Source organism: Cyprinus carpio, chromosome A8 (genome assembly GCF_018340385.1).
Source record: "Cyprinus carpio isolate SPL01 chromosome A8, ASM1834038v1, whole genome shotgun sequence".
Lineage (NCBI taxonomy): Eukaryota > Metazoa > Chordata > Actinopteri > Cypriniformes > Cyprinidae > Cyprinus > Cyprinus carpio.
The window spans coordinates 17109226-17131809 of NC_056579.1; the positions used below are offsets into that span (position 1 = coordinate 17109226).

Genomic DNA, 22584 nt, shown 5'->3' on the forward strand with positions numbered 1-22584 from the left:
TGAAGTTCAGAACCTCAACACTCTTACTTGTGGGATATTGCTTAGATATAAACCCATTCAATGACAAAACAGTATTCTATGCATTTCATCACAATTATTTTCCAAGGTCTTAAATGTCTTTTGCTGCCAACATACTCAAATGTGCTAACCTAGAGCTGCCAGAGGCTATTTTAAAGCTAAATACACCAACTGACACATGAAGCTTTACCAGTCTCCAAATAAGTTTTGTGTTATTTCGAATGTCTCTCAGTTGGTCTGACTCAGTCTAAGTATGTTTTTGTCATGTGTGTTTTATTTCAAAAGAGCCAATGACAGTTGAGACAGCTGTTTAAAGAAATGGCTGTATGGTGAAATTAGTTTCTAAACGGCACTGAGGTGAGTGCTTTTCACTGGCAGAACAGGTCGTGATGATGATGTGGACCACACAACACTACATTCACAATAGAATTCAAAATACAGGTTCTAAATGGCACTGAATTTAAATGGCACCAGATGTTTTAGTGCTAAACATGATATTAGTTAAAACTGAAACAACATCTATCTAAAGAATGAATTTATGCTTTTTAGAACAGTTTATTTATATAAAAGGCCTGTTGCACCTCACGTTTTTTGTAGGAGTGGTCTGAGCACCTGAAGTTGAAAGAAAATCAACTTGTGGTGGCTGTCATGGGTTACCCGTTATGTGCTTACATAACAGTTTACTTAGCAGCAAACCAAATATTTTAGAGCGGTCAGAAAGATTAAAACTAAAAGATGATGCTGTGCTGAATATATTGGATTCGACAGTAATGTCGCACCACACAAGTAACTATTTTTATTACGTGGTCACTATTGCTTTTTCTGTTATTACAGATCGTTTGATATGTACTGAGTATTTATGCATTTTAACCTAAATAAACCTAAATCATAGTAGCATCCATCTATGAAGGCTGTAGGCTCTCAAACATACACAACTGTTAGCCAATCATAGCAGTGGGCGTTTACTTCCGAGTTTACAATCCGTCATGCCTATTCAAACACAGACCGTTCCGATGAGAGGGTCAAAACAGGACAGGAAATAACCTATTACTTCTAAATATTACTATTATTTTTTTTACCTATTACTTTTTTTTTTTTTTTTTTTTTTTAAATCTTGATAACATTATAAGTGGACCATAGAGAACAGTACAAAAACAACAACAACAACAACAACAAAAACAACAAGGCAGGTCATGACCCCTTTAATGCAATCTGCAAACAATGACAGTTTCCACAACACATGCTGACTAGCCTTTGCTTATTCTGCAGCCAATGAGCTTGCTGCTTAACTTTTAAACAATTTGCTTCTGTGTTTTGCAATCCTCTGAAATTCAGCATCTTAAGATAAGTCCATGGTTTCATTATTCCTTACCATATAACACATTGCATGGTCTGTTTCTAAATTAAGCAGTATTATATGAAGTTAAAGTGTCATGCAAGAGTGTGTACATGGGTCACCCATTAAGAAATAAATTATCATTTATTTTACAAATGGGGCCTATAAGCTATGCTTAATGTATCCCTAGCAAGTGGCAAGTGGTCAGCTTGCAACATAACAGTATATTCTGTTTCATAACTACACACATAGTGTGCATCGCTAACTAGATAAGCTGGCTCAGGCACACATAGCTCGTTTAGGTCATTAGCTAAATAACGAAGAATATGACACCCAGGAACACATTGCTAAGACACTTGTTAAATAAAATGTGGGCTTTGCCAGACCAGATCAAGTGATCATGTGCATAGTGCTGTATTAAACCATTCAGTAAAGAAGGCCCAGTCACATAAAACATGTGGTTCTAATGGCTCTTCAGCGGTACATATGTCTTGGCAGTAGATCTGCTTTGTAGATTGTCCTATCCTGTCCTGTTTAGATCATCCCTTGCGTGGGAATATATGCATGTCTACTGATGCAGCAGCTTGTTTTCTTACACTCAGCAGCATGTATTGTATTGTATTGTCCATTTCTTTTGTCTCCTGCTTTTTTAGGGGGGTAACATGTATTTGTTTTATTTGTCTGCTTTTCTGTTGTTGTTTTTTTTCCCAAGTAATTTTTTTCCAGTGTTTGCCATTTGCATAGAATTCAAATCTTCAAATCACAAAGGGAGGAACAAAATCCTCTGACCCTGATTAGCTGTTCAAACTCCTGACCCCCTATCAGTCTGATCTCAGATCAGATATCCAGAGCTCTGAGAGCTGCAAATAAACAGGGAAAGAACTTCGGGCTGCTTCAGTAAGCCTGCGTGAAGGAGCTCCAGTGAGCCATTTGGCCCTTTCTATACATTCGCTCTGCTCACTGTGGAGTTTAATGGTGTGTTTTTTTTAACAGCCTCCATCTTTTAGAGAAAGTTTGGGGCGAGCAGCTGCAAACCACGCAGTAGGAACTTGGTGAGATTCCAGTCTTTTCATTTACTATTACTGTAGGTACTATATGAGAGGGGCTTGTACATAATGTACAAAATGTCTCCGTGAGAGTGCTGATCTGAGATAATCTATCTCTTATATAGCATCATTTTAAAATAAAAACTGATCTCAAATTTTGGGGAATTCTGCTTCAAAGTGAAAAATAAGAAAAATTATTATGAGGTAAAGTTTAGTATACGAATTTAAGTAACACTGCAAGATTTGAAGTAGCAATTGTGATATTTAACAACAAATACATTACAGGTTTATAACAAATCAGCACATAGAATTTTGGTAATTAATAATAATATTAAAAAAAATCTATACCCAGAGTAGCATAGAACAGGCTTTAAAGGAATGGTTCACCCAAAAATGAAAATTTGCTTAAAATTTACTCACCCTCAGGTCATCCAAAATATAGAGGAGAACCGATTTGGAGAAATTTAGTATTTTTTATATCACTTGCTCACCAATGGATCCTCTGCAGTGAATGGGTGCCATCAGAATGTGCCGTCATCCTACCCATCAATGAATGTTTGTGTGTGAAAAGCTGCAGTTTGTAAGAAAAAAAAAAAAGAGTCCAAACAGATAAAAAACAACTCCTCTGATAACAAGTAATCCACCATCCAAGTAATCCACAATCAAGGAATTCCAAATTTATGAAATACCAAAATTGAAAAAAATTCCGACAAAACAAACGACATCCAAGTGATGTTTTAAAAAACACCTCAATCGACATCTTGGATGGCCATGAGGAACTGGAGTCAGGGTGAATACATTTTCAGCAAATGTTCATTTTTAGTTGAACTATTCCTTTGACATCACGCTATACATGTAAAGCAAGGCCATTTTTCAGATTTATTAGAAGCTCCCACACCTCCTCTGACATGACTTTAACAGAGCACGCAGATCAGCAAAAGAATGTTTGCAAAATCCCCTCTGCTATGACTCGAAATTTGACTTATGTCTCTCTCCTCCAGTTTCACTCACTTCTTGCTATGTCTGTTTGGGCTAGATTAAAGAAACATATATGTGCTGTGACTGGCTGAAATATACCATCCATTTAAACCTTCCAATTAAAACTCAAAGTACATGTATTTAGGCTTTCATATTTCCCAAAAGTAGTTTCTTGAAGAGACAGTAAACGTAGAGGTTGGAAATATTTGTGAAATCAAGTTTTTGCTAAATTACATAATCTAAGCGAATTTGTTTTACCAATTAAGGCAATGTTACAAACTAAATATATATAAAGATATCCAAATATACGAAATGCTGGAGTATTACTCTATCTCATCCTGAAAAGACAACATAGAGTCTTTTGCTAAACCTGTGTATTGGAACAAAACCAAGAACAAGCAGAGAGAAAGCTTTCTAAATTTAAGCCACCATGATGACAGGATAGCTTGAACAGCGACAGCGTCGATCTGTCTGAGCTAAGGCCAGGATCTCCCAGACACATGTGGGCTGCTCATGGGAGTCGACATGCTTTAGTGTCCCGACAGTGCTGTAAGATGTTCTTATCTTTGCCTTTATTTGTGCTGAAAGACTCACTGTTCGTTTTGAATTGTAGGCCACCCTGATGCATTATAAGCATTCACATACAGTATACACTTTCATTCACCTTTCAAAAAGATAAGCGGCACAAAAATGGTTGCGGTGTGGGTCCCATTACACCATAGTGTTTAAAATGTCAACACCTGAAGCTATGGACCACTTCACCTGCATGGTCTATAAAGTCTCTGACTGAGCCAAAGGAACCTTACTTTTAACCTGTCAGTGCCCACTCATTAACTCCAGTAGTGTGTTAACACTCAAATAGGAATCAAAAGGGTTCTCAAGAGTTTTTTGTTAAATAAGATATTTAAATACATCCATTACATGCCCAAATAAATTTGATATTCATAATCAGTTCCTAAAACGGATTTATTTAGTTGTTGTTTTTTTCAACTGTACTGTTAGATTACTTCTTTTAAACTTAAAAGAGAGTATACTTTCAGTCTATTTTTATGGAAAATAAAACTGAAAACATCTGAAGACAAAGCTGATATCTCAAGGAGACGTATAAATGTAATGGTTATTTACTTTTGTGTTTTCTCTCAGTTTCTGTTCTCCTGCCCTTTTTAGTTATGTTGCCCTATATAGTTCTGATCGTTTCCTCGTTTGTTTCCATGGATTTTAATTAATTGCAGCTGTCCTTCGTTAATAAGCCCCATTATATATAATCACTGTTTAGTTCAGTCCAGGGCCGGTTATTTGCTTTACATTTTGTGTTGTGTTTTGCTTGCTTCTGGGATTTTTAGTGTTTATTTCTCATTAAAGGGCTTTTGTGGAATATTCTCCATTGTCATGTGTGCTTAACAGCACCAGCACGTAATGATAAGAGAATCAAACTTTAGTATCCTTATTGTAACTTCTGTCAGAGCCGTAGCCTTGTGGGCAGCACATTGATGTTGAGTTACAACTGCACATCAGACATCATGAGTTCGAGTCTCAGCTAAAGGTACTTTCCTGCTCCTGTTCCCTTGTCATCTGTCACATTGTCCTGTTTCTCCTCCTACTGTCCTGACCATTAAAGGTGAAAAACGCAAGAATGAAAGAGGAGCCTCTGAGCAATAAAACATTTTTTTTAATAGTATCTTGAAAGAGATTACAGCAAGACAATAAAGAGATCTCCTATGTTTCTCACAGTCCATTCTCATTTTGGACTCCTTTCTCAGAATTTTTTCATGTCTCAATTGTCTACTTTTATTTCTCTTAAGGAATTTGAGAAACAACTGAGACACTGCCCAGTTTTCACCCATCTATCCTCAGCTCCATCTCTCTAGCGTTTATGTGTCTTGCTTCCTCCCTGTGTGTTCCAGCTGCAGAGCCCTCAGAGGAACCTAGCAAATACTTTCCATACCTCACCACAGCAGAGAGAGAGAGAGAGAGAGACTCGTTTTGCTTTAACATCTGGTCTGAACATGATGAGGGGTATTAATGAAATAGACGGATGTCTCTTTGGAGAGCTCTGATAGGGAAAAGGTTTAGCTCAATGGTTAGGATTAACCCCTTGAGTTGAACTCTGCGATGTCTGTTTATTTGTCTGACTTTTTTGCCACTGATTGTGTTTTATGGGTAAAACGTGTACCTACACTCTGTGACTCTATGAGACCAGAAAGAGAATATCTCTGGCACCAGAATGCAATATGTGCATTTTTATGTAAGTCACTTACAGTACAGTGTCTGCTAAGATCATATAGGCCTAATGAAGTGATCACAGATGCAGTTATGTTAGTGCATGATGTCAAGTGCACACTGCATCACATACAGTATAGCAGTGCTTCCTAAGCAGGGGTACACACACCTTTTACTATAAACAAAAATTACAGCATTAAAATAAAATATTAGAGTTTTTTTTTTAGAGTTGACTTGATGTATTGTGTTATAAGAATAGAAAATGAAATAATGGTGCATATTTTGTCAGTTTGTATGTATACATACTTGTATGCATATTATCTACATATATTATTTATATTATGTACTGTATTTTTTTGTAGTATTGTTTTATATATATATATATATATATATATATATATATATATATATATATATATATATATATAGTTTTTTATATTTTAATTAAATGATCAAATTAAATTTTTCTTATTTCCTATCAATAATATATAAAGTAATGATAATAATAAATAATAATAAGACAATGCATCATTATTATAAAGATATAGTTAAATTAAACAAGTTTGGGTGACACTTAAATTTATATTATTTATATTTTTTATGATGTTGTATTAAATTTATATATTGAGAGAGAGAGAGAGAGAGAGAGAGAGAGATCTATTATAAATATGTATTATTAATGTAGTGTTTGCCTATTACCATTATTTCCATCATTTCAGAAACAATGATCCATTTTGGCTCTCTGAGAGTAATTTCTCTCTTAGCAAGCAAACTATATTAAGCAGTCAGTTATTCTATGGTGCATTTGAAAACTTGAGGAGGCTACTTCAGCCTCTGCAGTAATGAGGGCTGAAAAACTCCATTGTGGAGCATGGATTGCTGAAATCAGTGAAATCCGAAATTTTATTCAGTGGCTGTAAATACATTGGCAGGCTTGCTCACTTTGAACTAATCAAATAAATGACACTTTCAGTCCGATCTTAGAGTGATTATGATTTCCCTTTTTAAATGAAGTGGGAAAAAAAAAACTTTTGGAAAATTAAATTAGCTTTACGTTTTTTGGGGCGAGATCTGCCTTGCCAACTCCAGTAAAATAACTGTAAGACTATTACTACCTGAAAATGGTTGGTTTTGGCCGCATTTCAGAATGGGGGCAATAAAGAGTTGATTCGTTTGCCATCGTACCAACTATATCCATGGGATTGAGTTTCTGAGCTTTTTACCAGCACTGAACCCAAGACCTAAACACCACCTAATCCAGATCAGCCAAACAGGACCTGTTCACACATACTCTATTCTGCTGAGTTCATGCTCATTCCACTCACTACCTGCTTCTAGTGAATCTAAACCACACCTGACCTCATTTCAGTTAAACACTGGTGGGCTTGTAGTTTTTTTTACAGGTAAGGTGTGCATAGGGGCACTGTTTCACAGAGCGCTGTGTTTCCTCAGAGTGACACTCGTAATGTTTGATTTCTCATTTCAGAATGTACCTGGCTGAGTGAGCAGTAAATCACACTAACACATTTATGACACTTCCTGTCTAAGGAAATGACTGACTTCAGCTGAGCTTGCATGTTTGTTTGAGAATAGACAAAACAAGCAACTCAAACCATCCCCAACCGCACCTAAAATGTTGCTCCTAAATGTTACTAATTGTTCAGTTAAGCAAGAGTGATGTTGTTCAAATCAGCATGGTAATAATGTTGTTAGGTTTATAGTGAATAGCTTAAATTTAAGGTGTAAAGTGTCCATGGATGTGCACTTTAGAGTCCCGCTGGTATTCGTAAGTCATCCTGGTACTTTTCGCCTACTGTTTTATGCATGCTATGGCTGTATCCAAAGCTGAAAAATACTGCCTCTGCAGGCAGCATACAAAGATATGTTGGCAACAAGGCACGTCTAAATCCTATGACCGTGTTTACATCCTGTGTACTGAGATATTGTCCCATGACAAGTTTTAAAGGTAGTATAGATGTGACCTTTACTGCCTGTGATGTGCGTTCAATTCCGTGACAGTTGAGCTAAATAAAAATGCCAAGAAGTTCCAGTTGGTGTGTAAATGTATGCTTCTGAACAACTTCAAATTTTGATTTAATTCCTAGCAAGAAAATAGCATCCTAGTAATTAAATATTTCCTTAGTTATCACCAGGCTCTCTCTGTTTATCATTAGACCATCAGAAGCCTGTCTGAAATCAGTTTTGTGAGGTACTTTTGTGTGCAAATTCTGCCTGTGAAGTCATTGTCTGATAGGATAGTGAGGCAACAAGTCAGCTCCCTAAACTTTCTGAGGCATTATGAATTCAGACACATAACTTAATCCTCATCCAAATTTCGGCAACTACATTAGGTTAATTCGGACACACATTCAGATGCAGAGGATCACTTGTTGCCACATACTGGTTTATTTGTGCAACTTGCAGAAAGATTCACTGAAAAATTGCCACCACTAATGTACAGACAGTCTGTCTGGAACATGCAAACACAGACAGCAGAGATGAGTGATAACAGTGCATAGCCCATTCAAATTTGAGGACTGGAACTAAGTGTCATAGCCTTTATCTAGTTTTTTCTTTCTTTCTGTAGTGTAAATGATAGTGGAAGATAGTTTTTACCAAAGTCAATTTCACTGTATTAGCTGGAGTTCTCTGAATGGTGCATTTTTTGCGTGGTTGGAATAGCTGATGATACTTGGACTGAGATTTATTTTGAAAAACTGTGCCAAAAGTCTGGAAATCGCTTTAGGGAGTTAAAAGACTAAATGCATTCACAGGCATACATCTCCAACTAGTGCCATACTGCCTGACAGCGGTGTGTGTGTGTGTATTAGGAGCGTGCTGGTATTTAAATGTGACCCACATCGCTCATGGTTGCTCTTGTATAATTCAGTGTGTATCGAAACGCTAGACTGATTTCCTCTGGATGGACGTTTACTGTGGTCTTCATGTTTTATTTGGTGAGTGAGTCCTTCCCCTCTCTGAACTTTTATAGCTACCTGTTATGAAACATAAATAACTCAAAAGACACAAAGTAAAACAAATCCTGAATAAGGTATGTGTTTGCTTTCAGCACTGATGGGAAAAGAGATGGCTGTGCCCTCACCCCTTCATCTGTCTCTCTTTTTCTTTCACTCATTCCTCTCTCATTTCCAAATTCTGGGCTGCTAGCCAGATACCCTAAAAATAAAGATACGAGACAAATTTAATCCAGGTCGAGAGACTGAATGAAAGCTGGGTAAAGATTAAAGTCCATTTCCAAACAATAACATCTCGGGAGTAAGACAACAATTCCATTTATCCCACAGACCTGCTGCCTTTTATTTGAGACTGTCCTCAAGTCTAGTTCTCTTCTTCTTGAATGGTTCTGAAAATTTATTTTTTTGTTTGGTTCATATCACTTTACACAGTAGCTGAGCCACTGCAGAATTCACCATGCCAAATGTAATTTCGGGAAGAGAGAGGTCTGTTTGTGCGGAGAGAGAAATACAGAGAGACTTCTGTTCTCAGCCTCGGGCGTTGAAGGGTTTTGAGGGTTTGAGCTCTGGGAATATCCACTCTTCGTTTTCAAAAGATAAACTGTAAAGTGCAAACTGAACATGGGTGATTTGTTTCTATAAGCACATTAGCATGGCCACAGCCGGTAGGTGCAGACATGTTATCTGGTGTAATATGTGACTGAGTGACACCATACACAGACTGAAGCTTGTCAACTGCTGTTGGTTAAATAAGTGCACTAAATGTAATTTAAACCCTATGATGCAAAGTCTGAACAGTCTGACTTCTACCAATTAAACCGAGTGATGAAAAAGCAGAAATTTAGACAAGATTGAGCTACTTTTTGTTCCACAAAGTGGATCAAGTTTTAGATGGATGGATGTTTGTTATATGAAAAAAGCTTTTGCAAAAATCACAGCTTGCTCTAGCCTTAAAGGAATAGTTCACCAATGAATGAAAATTAGCTGGAAATCGATGGACTGGATTACTTGTGGATTAACGTGATGCTTTTATCAGCTTTTTGGACTCTCATTCTGACGGCACCCATTCACTGCAAAGGATCCAATGGTGAGAAATTGATTAACTTCTCGAAATCTGTTCAGATGAACAAACAAACTCATCTACTGTACATCTCCGGTGGCCTGAGAGTGAGTACATTTTCATTTTGGGGTGAACTGTTCCTTTAATTGTTCTTTGGAAAATGACAGTGTATTTCTACTTAGGTCTCACTGAGTCATGCCTGTCTGCATATGAGAAATGTTACTGAAATATGAACTTGTCAGTGGCATTGAGAGAGGGATTGTATTAGTTCGCCTTCATATGCCAGGTCAAAGGCAAATGTTTGAGTGAAATGGTAAAACACTGCTCTCTTGTGGGCTTTCTCTGCTCTAGAATCATGAACTGATTCTTGTTGCAAAGGTTAGAACACTAGTGAATATAACTCCCCACTGGCTTTGCACTGAGCATCGAATTGATGTTGCTTTGAACTCTAATTTGTACAACTGCCTCAAATTAGCTGAAATTGTATTTAAACTGGGCAACATCAGAGATCTGACTATGAAGGTCATGTCTGTTTTGTGTTTTCAGAAAATGTAGAGGCTTTGCTCAAATAAATTGGTTTTGTTGTGGAATGTTCCTCTTGATGGAGTTCCAGTCTGCACTTGAAGGCTGTTATAATTTGACTAATCCAGGAGATTATATTTTGGCAAGCGGATGCTCCTCATGTTCTCATGATCAGACACTAACCAAAACAGTATGTGTAAAATTAGCTAACATTAACTTGGCATATTAAATAGTTATTAACAGTTATGGTGTCAAGGGGAAAAAAACTCCTTTAATAGACTACTGAGAACACGTGTTAGTTTTATATGTGAAAGACCATTATTATACGAAAGTAAGACATACTGTATTATATGAGCATTAAAATAAGTGTTGAACTGTAAGTTTATTTGCTGTTATTGAATGCTATGAAAACACTGGGAAAAACAAGGAAATGTAACATTAATGAAACACTGAATATTCTATTTATTTTATTTATTTTCAAATATTATTAATTATATATATATAATAATGTGTTTTCATAAATTAGCTAGTGTTACTACAGTATAAGCATAACTTATGTTTTCAATGACTTATTAATGAAAGTTATGAAAGTTATGTTGTTGTGTCTTCTAAAATTACTTAGTCTAACAGTGGTTCTGGAGACTTTTTTCACTGTTTGCAATGTGTGAAATTTCAAGTTTTGCATATTTTTCTTACCGAGAACATTATAAACTAGATATAATCATACATATAATTACATTTGAAAAGAAATTAAACAAAAACAGCACAGATTGTCAAACTTCTTGTCAAAAACGATTCAACTCAGTAATCACAACAACAAGAACAACAATAATAACTAAATATATTATAGGCTTAAATAACTAAAAGTGCTGCCTGGAAATTGGAGTAGAATTAGAATAGAATTAGAATTGAATAGAATTTATTTTTTTATAGAGTTTACCAGTTAATTTTTTAATAATAACAGAAATAAATCATTACATAGATTTTTCCTTTTCAAATCACATGCTCATACTGTATGTGATACAGATGATATATTGAGGTCAATATAAACTTTAATTTTCATAGTTATCTTCTTGACCTGTAAAGCGAGCGCTCGCTGAACGTCATCATGTTTCTATAGTGATGACGCTTTGCGTCAAATACATTTCGGTTGACACAATTAATTCGTCATCGACTTAAATTCGTCAGATATCACTGCATCTGACTGTCAGGCGGCACTAACTATCAACTCGGCACTAACATTAAGACGACCAGACTTGTGTACCTGCGTTTGACCCGCGCCAGAGGCCCTCAGAAGTGCGCGCGTGTGCGTGTTTTCCTCAGTATCCCGGCATGCACCGCTTTATTTAGTGTTGTATCTCCGGGAGATGACAGACACAGCCCTCTCTCTCTCTCTGCTCCAGTGAGGAGGCAAAACCCAGCAAATATCTCATCTCGGCATCCCGCAAACAGCAGAACCAACCCCATCTCCACCCATCAGACATACTCTAATCTCAGCCCGTCTTTCTGGTAGGTGTCGGCCGCTGCACCTGCTCGCGCTCGAGCCGCTGGCTGAAACAAACAAGCGATGCTCTCAAAGAAAGCCTGCTGTACTGTGTGCTATTGAAAACAACTCTGACACGTAGACTTCAAGTACGCAGTTTAGCACTTGCATCAATATAGGTGGTTATTGTTCACTGCTTGTTGCGTATTTTCGGACGGATGAGATTATTATACTCGAATGAGCCGGTCGCTGATTATTGTGACAGGAACTAGAGACTATTGTGAAGATGGGTGTTATAAAGTGGCATATAGATGTCACTGAAAACGTTTTCGACATTGCCACATTCTGGTTGATCCCGGAGCGAAATGAATTTGAGATAATTCATGTTTATTTATCATGCTTATAATCTAAATATTTAGAAAATGAACAGCTTTGAAGTAATTATCAATTATTTTAGTGATCTTTTTTTATTGATGCTTCAAATCAGTTTTGTGAAGTCATTAAGTTATATGAAAATCTATTCATTCAGTTGCATATGCAGTATTGTTTTGGACACGTGTTGTCGTTTCTTCAATGTTTACAGGTTACACACCCTCTTCTTGTGTCTCTAACCTTGTAAATGTCTTCTGATGTGATTATATTCATTTTTTAGAAAGATGGTTTAGCTTGTTGATTGTTGCACTGTCCGCAATGCAGGTCCTGCCTTATGATCCTGCTCACCCCCGGCCACTCTCACGTGCTTCTGTTGATGTGCACTGGCCAATCAGATGCTGCCATGAAAGTCCCACATTTTATTTATCATGATTTTTGTATTGTCTTCATGTACTTAATAAGTGGTCATTTAATAAGACAAATGAAAAGCACTGACGTTTCTAATAATTACTGATAATCAGTTGCTATTAACCTGCTGCTGTTTTTGTGCCGTGCACAATACGTCATCATAATAGCTTACATCATGCAGGAGTATGTAGTGGGTGTGACTGCATACTGAAGCACTGGATATTGGATGTTTGTATGTGCGAAGTGACTATCAGGACTAGGACATAACAGTGTTTCTAGAGTCTCATCTAAAGCAGCAGCTCATTCCTCATTGATTATTAATGCTACAGAAGGAGAGAGAGCTGTTAAGGGAGAGAATGAGAGATAGTACGGGGGAAAGAACAACAGGGTTGAGTCCTAATGTCAGGGGGATTCTTTGTCTCGTGTGGAGCGGGGCGGGGGAGGCCTCACCCTCTGACTGTAGGGACCAGCATCAGTCAGATCAGAGCAAATCTCAGCATCAGCACTCTAAAATGTCTACCAGCCCATAAATGGCTCCTAAAGAAGGGCTGAGTGAGTGAGTCTTCACATACGCCATGGAATATCACTTCTGAAAGATGACCAGTGCTCTCAGCGTCTGTGATTTAACGCTTAATTTACGGTAAGCAGATGGATAAGTGGGATACAGATGGTGATGGGGTGCACTTTGTTTCATATGCTCACTTGATGCCTCAGCCTGTAAATAAGTGTGTTATGATTTGGTTATTACTACAAGGTTTATCTTTTGAAATATTGTGTGGATTTAAAGACTAGGTAGTGCCAATTAGGATGCCTGTGTGCTAAGATAGCTCTACCTACATTTACAAATCTACAAATGTACCTATATATGCAAAACACCAAAATTTTTACACAAATTATGAGTAAGGGCAGATTATAGATTAATGAAAAGTTATTATTCAGTTCTTTACACATTACTATCTTATGACCTTCAAACACTTATAGTGCATGATTTGAAAACTAATTCATTATCATGTTTGCATTGCACTTAACCAGCTCCATATGTTTGGCTTTTCTTACATAGTGAACTTGATACTGTAGGTAGCTCGCCTGGTACTACATTGCACAATATTGATATTGTTCATAGTAGGCATACAAACTCCTTCATATGCCTCACTTTTCATTAATCATAAATTATTCATAGTTTTTGCTTGCTCCACTGAGCCTAGTAGCCTCACCATTACCGAACACTATTAAAAAACTTCATAAGCAAATCACATTTGTTATGTAGCTGCAGTCTTGAGCATTAAATTTCCCATAAATGTGTATCATAACCAGAACATATGGGGAATCGCTGTTTGAAATTACACCTATGCGGCAGTTTTATTTCATTTATATATTTTTTAAAAATTCAAAAGTTTTATACACTGTTCAAAAGTTTGGGGTCATTTAGTTTTTTCCCCCCCCAGAAATAAATTAATATTTTTATTCAGCAAGGATGCATTAAATACATCAGATTTGACTGTAAAGACATTTCTGATGTTACAAAAGATGTATACTTAAAAAAAAAAAAATGCTGTTCTTTTGGGGGGAAAAAGAAATAAAAATAACAGCTTCCACAAAAATATTAAATATTACTTTAATAAATAATAAATAATACTTTAATATTAAATATTAATCACGGGTTTCAACATTTTTGAAGGTTGGAGTAAATTCAGTTTTGCAATCACAGGAATAACTTACATTTTAAAATATATTAAAATACAAAACAGTCATTTTAAATTGTAATAATATTTAATAATAATAAGTGTTTATACTGTATTTGTGACCAAATACATTCAGATTTGGTGAGCTTAAGAGACTTATTATTAGAAAAAAAAAAAAATCTAAACTGACCCCAAACTTTTGAATGATAATAGTAATAAATCAATTTTCATTTCATGGACCACCACTGTTTAAAATGGATGCAAATAACATAATTATATTTTGTGGCAAAACCGGTGTTGGACAAATTATAATCCCCTGTTATGTGACTGTTGAATATCTTTGAATTGCTAATCAGTAAGTTCCTTTTCCCTGTAATTCTGATTCAACTTCCTGTAGGTTGTGGTTGTGACTCTTAATTGAAAGTGAGTCTGTTCTAAATTCTAAATTTTGCCCAACCCTGTTTGTTGGTAGTGCGTTTCTTTGTTTTACAGAAAGCAGAATCTTCACATTTGCATCTTTATTGCTTGATAGACTGTATGAGGAGAAATAGAGATGGCAAGAAAAAGAGAGAGGACACATGAGGAAGGGAGACAGCGAGTGAATTAATAAAAGAGCGTGGCAGAGTCTACTGACAGTCTTCTCTGTGCCGCACCCAGCGTGAGCACAGCCTGGCATTACTCATTCATGCTCATAGGCTTTTCATGAGTTCCACTGACTCCAGTCTACCTCGAACATTGTCTTACCCTCTTTTTAGCCTCACTGTCCATGTTCAAATATATATATATATATGTTTTATTCCCCCACATATATATATATATATATATCTATATATATATATATATATATATATATATATATATATATATTATATATGTATATGGTATATGTTTTATTCCCCCACAAACCCACAGTTTTTGTTTTCCCTTTCAGACTTTAGAGCACATCCAACCAGCTGCTTTTCCCTTTCTTTTGTTGTGTCTGTCTTGTGGAGGGCTGTGGTTATTCTGTCAGTGTGAGAGTGCGTTTAAGGCATCTGCTCCTGTCTTATGACCACACCAACAGTTCTCTGACCATACCATTTTTGGTTGCTATGTTGTCTCGTTTTCAGCTTGATCTCATGAGAAAAACGTGACCATGCATGTTTTTGCAAAGCTGAAATCAGCTGCTGTATAAATCACTGCAGATGGCCACCGAGTGGAGCTAAAAGTGATTGATTTTCTCCTATAAAGTCTAAAAGTCTAAATAGTGTTCTATTGATTTATAAATCAACCAGCATATCCAATAGGAATGCATTTTGTCTTATCACTAAGCCTGACCATAATCCTATCCATACCTAGATACTAAATAAAGTTTTTTAACCCAAAATTCAGACTTTCACAATTCAAGTCAATTTTAATTGATAGTTGTACAACTTCTGCATCACTGGTGTTCATTTCTCGGGAACTGCAGCAGTTTGTTCCCGCAGTAACATTTTTCACATTTTGTAGCGTCACGTTTTTCTGCATGAGAGCAGGTAGCTCATTTTCATCATATAGCAGAATGAATGTGAAGTATGATTAGCAATGCGGTCCCACTACACACCCGTGAGGCATTCTCTTATCTCTTTTATTGGGTGCATTATGATAGGAGGAAGTACACGCAGAGGAGAGAGTCTACCTTAAAACGATCTCTGTTAATAATTTAAACTACACAGGGCTTTATGAGAACCCTTTTACTAAATCAAAGCCTTTCTTAAGAAGTCATGATGGGGACACTTTCTTTTATCTTCTGGGAGAAGCAGAAATATTAAACAAGGTTTTTGATTAATACATTAGCCCACAAGTGAGTTTATTTGTAGGAACTATCATTACAGTGAGCAATACATTTTTACAGTATTTATTAATCTATATTAACATTTAATAAAAACACAACCGTTTTTTTTTTTACTCCATGTTAGCTCAGTATTTTTCATTGTTAGTTTGTTAACTAATGTAGTAAACTAATTTTAACAAATGTGTTACCCATAAACAAACTACACTAAAAATATAAAAATTGTGAAATATTATGACAGTTTAAAATAACGTTTTAATGTTTTAATATTTGAAAGATGTTATTTATTTCTGTGATGGTGAAACTGGATTTTTTTTGCAGCCATTACTCCAGTCTTTATTGTCACATACTGTAATTCTACAGAAATGATTCTAATATGATGATTTGCTGGTCTTTAATGTTGAAAACGATTTTTGCTGCTTAATGTTTTTGTGGAAAACGTAATACATTTTTCAGGATTCTTTGATTAAATAGTTCAGAATAACAGCATTTATTTGACGATAAATGTTATTGACACTTTTGAATAAAATTATTAATTTCTTTAAAAAAAAAAAAAAAAATCCCAACTGACCCCAAAACTTTTAAACAGTAGTCTGCATATACTGTATATATTTATATTAATTATTGTATATGTTAATATATGAAAAATGCCATATAGAGATTCCTATGAACACGTTAGAGTGATGACAACTACATTATTAAAATGAATAATTTAAACTAATTCATGGAAATTAATCAAACTTAACCAAACACTGGTTTTATTTTAAATGATGCTACTAAAACATTTCAACACAAGAAAGGATTGAAGACTACTCACAGAAAATTAATGGCTAGATAAAAAGCACACTACTGTATATCACTGATAATTACAACATCGCTTCATTTCATTCACCAGCAGGATCATTGTGATATACAGTACCATGAATATTCGATATATCACCCAGCCCTACTTAAATTTAAAGTGGATCAAAAAACTTCAAGGGAAAAAATAAAATGATGAAATATGTATGATATGACCTCTTTAAGAGTGCTTTGGGATGGGAGATGATGCCTGAGCAGTGCAGGGTCTGTGGAAACCAGCCTTTCTCTTGTGTTCACCCCCTTTAATCAATACTCACACAAACGGTACCTACAGACTCTCCCTTGCTTCTGCCTCATCTGAAAGGCATTACGTAATGTCCAACCATTATGCTGTCATTAGATAAATGTAGCTCTTTGTCCTCTCAGACAGAGGGACGATGATTTGGGGAAGGGATAGTGATAACTGGATTAAACAGTTTGATTGCAGTAATGTATTTGTGTTTGTGTTGTATGACAGTCTTCTGACTTCACAATAAGGCTGTGGCTCTATTTTAAACATCTCACATGTGCAGTTTTAGGGAAGCTTTTCCTGATCACACAAACAGTCACATCTATATTTGGCTGCTGGTGAATTGTGACCTCACATGTCTGTAGGAAGAGTGATTTTGGTGTTATGTTGAATTAGTTTAAAGATGTATTGTGTCATGTACTCTGGGTCTTGCAGAGTAGCAGATATCTTGATGCTGATGTCTCAGAAGAGGTTTATTTAAAGATGTTGTAAGTGATATTTTTAATGGAATGTCACTCAGAAAAGGTCCCTAATACAGTACCTGACAGATCTGAATTACATGTCCTGAAATATCACACTTGTGTCTGTGGTCGCCCTGATTCTGTAAGCTGCAAAAATGTGACTGGAGACAACAGTCATAGTCATAGTAAGAAGACTTTGAGGCACTTTCTGTCTGTCAGTCGTTTTGCGTGTATCAGATTTATGAGCAGTCAACAGTTGTTGGATTGTTATTCAAGAACAATGTTTTACTGCTAATGCTTTTGATAATGTTGGGATTCACAATAGACCATATTGGTTGGTGGTTATTAGGTCTTTTATCAGTATCATTTTGATAAAAGTGAGAGAGAGTATATACAGTATGAAATTATTTTATATGTGTATGTACTCATAATCAGTAATAATTTAACATTGCTTTAGCAAAACTCATTTTTGTTAGTTTGTGGTGTTTTTTTAATATTGATCAATATAAAACTAGAAATATATTTAATATTTATTCTAAAAAAGTATAGAATTTATAATCAGCAAGCTACACTGAAAAAATGTAATGCAGGAAAAAAATTCATACAGAAATTTGATTTAAACAAGCAATCCTTTAGTAGAAAGAAAGAAAATAGTATTTTTTGTAAAATATACTCCAGTAACCTTTGTTTTATTTACAACATTGAAAAATTGTTTTTACACTGTATTGGCCATAACATGAAAAATAATAAACGACTTTTAATAAACAATATATGTGACTCTGGACCACAAAACCAGTCTTAAGTGTACATTTTTCAAAATTGAGATTTATACAACATCTGAATAAATAAGCTTTCCATTGATATATGGTTTGTTATGATGGGACAATATTTGGTCGAGATACAACTATTTGAAAATCTGGAATCTGAGGGTGCAAAAAAATCAAAATACTGAGAAAATCTTAGCAATGCATATTACTTATCAAAAATTAAGTTTTGAAATATTTACAGTAGGAAATTTACAAAATATCTTCATGGAACATGATCTTTACTTATTATCCTAATAATTTTTGGCATTAAAAATAAATAAATACCACAGCATCTTAAGATTGGTTTTGTGGTCCAGGGTCACATATTAGCTTTGCAATATTGCCAATTTTAATATATTTATAATATCAGTGTTTTTGAAATAATGGAGCTAGGTGTCTAATTGGCTAATATAACTTTATGTATGAGCTTTTTTAAAAGTAATTGAATGATAACTGTCAAAAGGTTAAATAATCTGTGTATGTGATCAGTATTTTCTGTTCTTGTGTTTACAGGTCTCCTGGGCTAGTGTATGTGGAGGTGTGAATGAGTGAGTGAGTTTATTTATACATGTGAGTGTGTGACCGTGTATCATCATCAACATGGCCTCAGTGAGTGTTACCTTGGAGAATCAACTGCACAGTGCACAGAAGAACCTGCTGTTCCTGCAACAAGACCATGCCAATACACTGAAAGGCCTTCATGCTGAGATCCGCCGCCTACAGCAGCACTGCACAGGTGCCACACACACACACACACACACACACACACACACACACACACACACACACACACACACACACACACACACACACACACACACACACACACACAAACACACGCCATTACACTGAGCATCAAGTAGTGACTGCAACTTACAGCAAAACTGTACTAGCAAGCATCCATAAACACACACATTATTCATTTGTAAACTGTCTACAGTAAATTAAGCACTATATTCATTAAAAATTGAGTGTCTCTTTTATTTAATGGCTCAAATAAATTAAAGATAAATTATTGTCAGTTTACAGTGGATTCATTATTGTTTTATTAATTCATCTAGTATTTTATTTTATTTTATTTTATTTTATTTTACTTGTGGTGCTATTGTATGTGATTCATTATTGCACAAATCAAAACAAAAAACAAAACAGTACAGCAAAACCCAACTGAAAATCAAAACAACAAAAACAAAACAAAACTCAGTATTCAGTAAACTACAGAATTTGACGTTTCATGTTGTTTGTATAGTCCCACTGACTCCCACATGTTCTTTTATCCTTGGTTGACTCTTTGTTGTGTTACCGTTTCTCTGTTTTTGCTCTCACTCTCTTGATCTCCTCCTGTTTCAGGTGATGTCTTGTGTCATGTGATCTTCAACTGTTGTCATTTAAGGTAGTGTGATGCTCTGTGCTGCCAGTCTAACATATGATCTTCTCTCTCTCTCTCTCTCTCTCTCTCTCTCTCTCTCTGTCACACTCTTCTTTTGTCGTCCTGTCCACTCCTTCTGTCCTCTCTTGTGTTTCACAGACCTGACATATGAGCTGACAATGCGGAGCTCTGATCCAGGTGGTAAGATTTCTCACACACGCTTTACATGTGGCTGCATTCACACTCACATGGGGTTAGAACAAAATGTTCATGCAAGGGGGCTGTGTGTATCAGGTGTTGCTAGGATGCTGTCAAAGTACTTGTCAACCACATGTTCACCTGTTAAAAGAAATCTGTGACAGCCTGGTAGACGCACAGACAGATGGACATGCAACCAGCAGGAGGAGGGCCAAATGGAAACATCCAGAAATGCTGTTCATATTTATTTTTAGTTTCTTGTTTTGTCTGGCAGTCTCTTCATTTATATGCCGCTGTGTTGCTCCCTCTTTGCAGCAGGTTGTAAATAAGACTTTTTTTTGTTTCCTGCAAAGAAACTGTGTCCCTCTTTGCACATATCCCTCCACAGTCGTGCCATGTAACCTGGCAACCAGCGACCCACCCAGCAAGCACACACACATAGACCCCCTGCTGCCCACAGGGACTGCCATTTCCCTCTCTCTTTTTTTCTCTTTCACTCTGTTTAATATATGTTGGCCCTTCAGTCTCCACACAAACACACAAGGCACTGATAAAATATTTAGGCATCTGAATGCTCAACATAGTTCCCACAGACATGCAGTTTCCAGGCAAAACATTGAAGGCTTGGAGGCTTTCAAAGTTCTTTACATGATAAAGACCAGCTGACTATACATTATCCTGTTACATAACTACAACAAATAAATACATTAAATATTGATTTTGGAGTTGAAATTCTTGTATTGTCTCACTTCTAAGAAAAATAGCAAAGTCAAAAAATGTTAAATAGAAAAACAATCCATTATAACAGAAAGAAAACACCAGGACAAAGACTGCAACAATCTCACAATATTTATTTTTATATTATAATAATGATTAATATGTAGATTAGATTTCTGGAGAATCTAAGAAGTTAGAATTTTGATTTGGCAACAATTTACCAAGCAGATAAATACTGTGTAGTATTAAATTAAAATTAAAATTAAAATGTATGCATTTAGCAGACGCTTTTATCCAAAGCGACTTACAGTGCATTCAGACTATCAATTTTTACCTATCATGTGTTTCTGGGGATCGAACCCCCAACCTTGCGCTTGTTAACGCAATGCTCTACCACTTGAGCTATAATATTATTAGCTATTATATTATTATTATAAAGTATTACTTTATAATGAATTAGTTTCACATTTGTTTAGTGTATGTAGGATTGGACAGGCTGTTGTTTGTGTTCGCACATGTGGCTGATGTGAGCCAGATACGTGTCTAGCACAGGAAATTAGATTATGAATGACTACGCTAATACAGCACTAATTCAAAAGGCTAATGTATCATCTGCAACCTGCTGACTACATCCCCACGCTCATGTTCCTAACAATAGCCATGATGTTTCAGACCAACACCACTGCCATGCATCAAAACACTTTAGATTTAGCAAATGAGGATAACATATTCCTCTCACTTCAAAGATCAAAAATCACTCTTAATTCAGCCATCACATAATGACAGAGATTGTTTCTGTTCCAACTTAAACTCTGCACTTTCTGTCAACTGGAGTAACAGCAGCATTTGGACCAATCAGACACACAATCATTCATTATATTTAATGAATAATCCAGAAAACACCCTCAGCCAATAAAGTAAACTATGTCTTAGAATTCTGTGGACAACCCCCAAAGAGCAACTAACACCCCTAAAAGGCAGAACAGGCCTCTGGTTACCATGGCAAGCACTAACAAATCATCTGATAACACTGGTTCCCTCTTGAGTCGGTGTCATTGTAGATGTCACTTTGGGGTTATCCCTTCCTTCTTCTAATTTACTGAAGCCTTACGAAATCTTGTGGGCAAAAATTTGGCCACTAATGGCTCCCCCGCACTCAGAATTTTCTCCTTCAGTTACAAGAAGCCATCTACAGCTTGCCATTGAGGTATGAACATCTGGAGGTCGGTGCCTGGATTGCCCCTTCCCTGCAGCATTCCGGTAAGTATGAGCAGTCTCAAAGCAGCAGCAGTCAGTCGTGTACAGAAGACGAAACTCCTGCCACAGTGCTACTGCTGCCTTCGTGTTCATCTGCACAGTGTGAAACCCGCATCGCATTATGTTCATGACAGCACCAGCACCGCCACCATTAGCCGCACAGCACTGTCAGGCTTGCAACCGGTTGCAACATTATGCAGTAGTTTCTGTGTTCCTGCCGCATGCATTATTTGGCCACCAGCACACTGTGACGGTGCAGTAATCACACTCTGGATGTCACACATCCCGGGTTAAACATTGCTAGCCGTGTTCTCGCTCCATATCCCCATAGGAAAGACATATAATCTTCATATGTACACAGATAAAAAGGGGGGAGCCAAAGCCTTCTGACAGATACTTCAGTCAGTTTCCTGAGAACCTCTGCAGCCACAGAAGAAAAATTATCAATTCAGACAAACTCTGAAATGACACCTTAAGTAACACTCAAAGACCTCAACCGAATAGCCAGAAACATCCCAACATTCAAACCAGGTCTTGCAGGAGTCCACCACATCCACACATACATGTGAGACATTGACTTCCACCTGCAGTCTTGGGCAAGTGTAAACCACCAAGATAGACAATGTCTGCTCTGGATCACCTCTAGCCCAGAGCTGCGACACTTCCTGGCTCAACAGAATACCAATCAGAATACCAGCAGCTAAAGCAAGTCATCAAAAAAGAATTCTCAGACCCAGATTTTGAACTTGGACTGATCGCTGTTCTAGCCACCAAAC

General features: G+C 36.4%; 1 protein-coding gene across 4 annotated transcripts in view; it reads left to right on the forward strand.

Annotated features, from left to right (window-relative positions):
* The first annotated feature begins 303 nt into the window (after window positions 1–303).
* The window catches only part of LOC109074695 (coiled-coil domain-containing protein 92), a 28006-nt gene continuing 5725 nt past the window's right edge, over window positions 304–22584 (forward strand). The window contains exons 1-3 of one of the 4 annotated variants that reach the window (XM_042762548.1): window positions 304–375; window positions 18781–19003; window positions 19796–19837. In XM_042762548.1, the coding sequence (XP_042618482.1) occupies window positions 18868–19003; window positions 19796–19837 (178 nt within the window). In that variant the 5' untranslated portion in view covers window positions 304–375; window positions 18781–18867. Of the gene's footprint in view, window positions 376–11306; window positions 11665–11697; window positions 13059–18780; window positions 19004–19795; window positions 19838–22584 lie in introns of those variants that run through there. The other 3 variants (XM_042762549.1, XM_042762546.1, XM_042762547.1) reach the window with 3 other exon arrangements.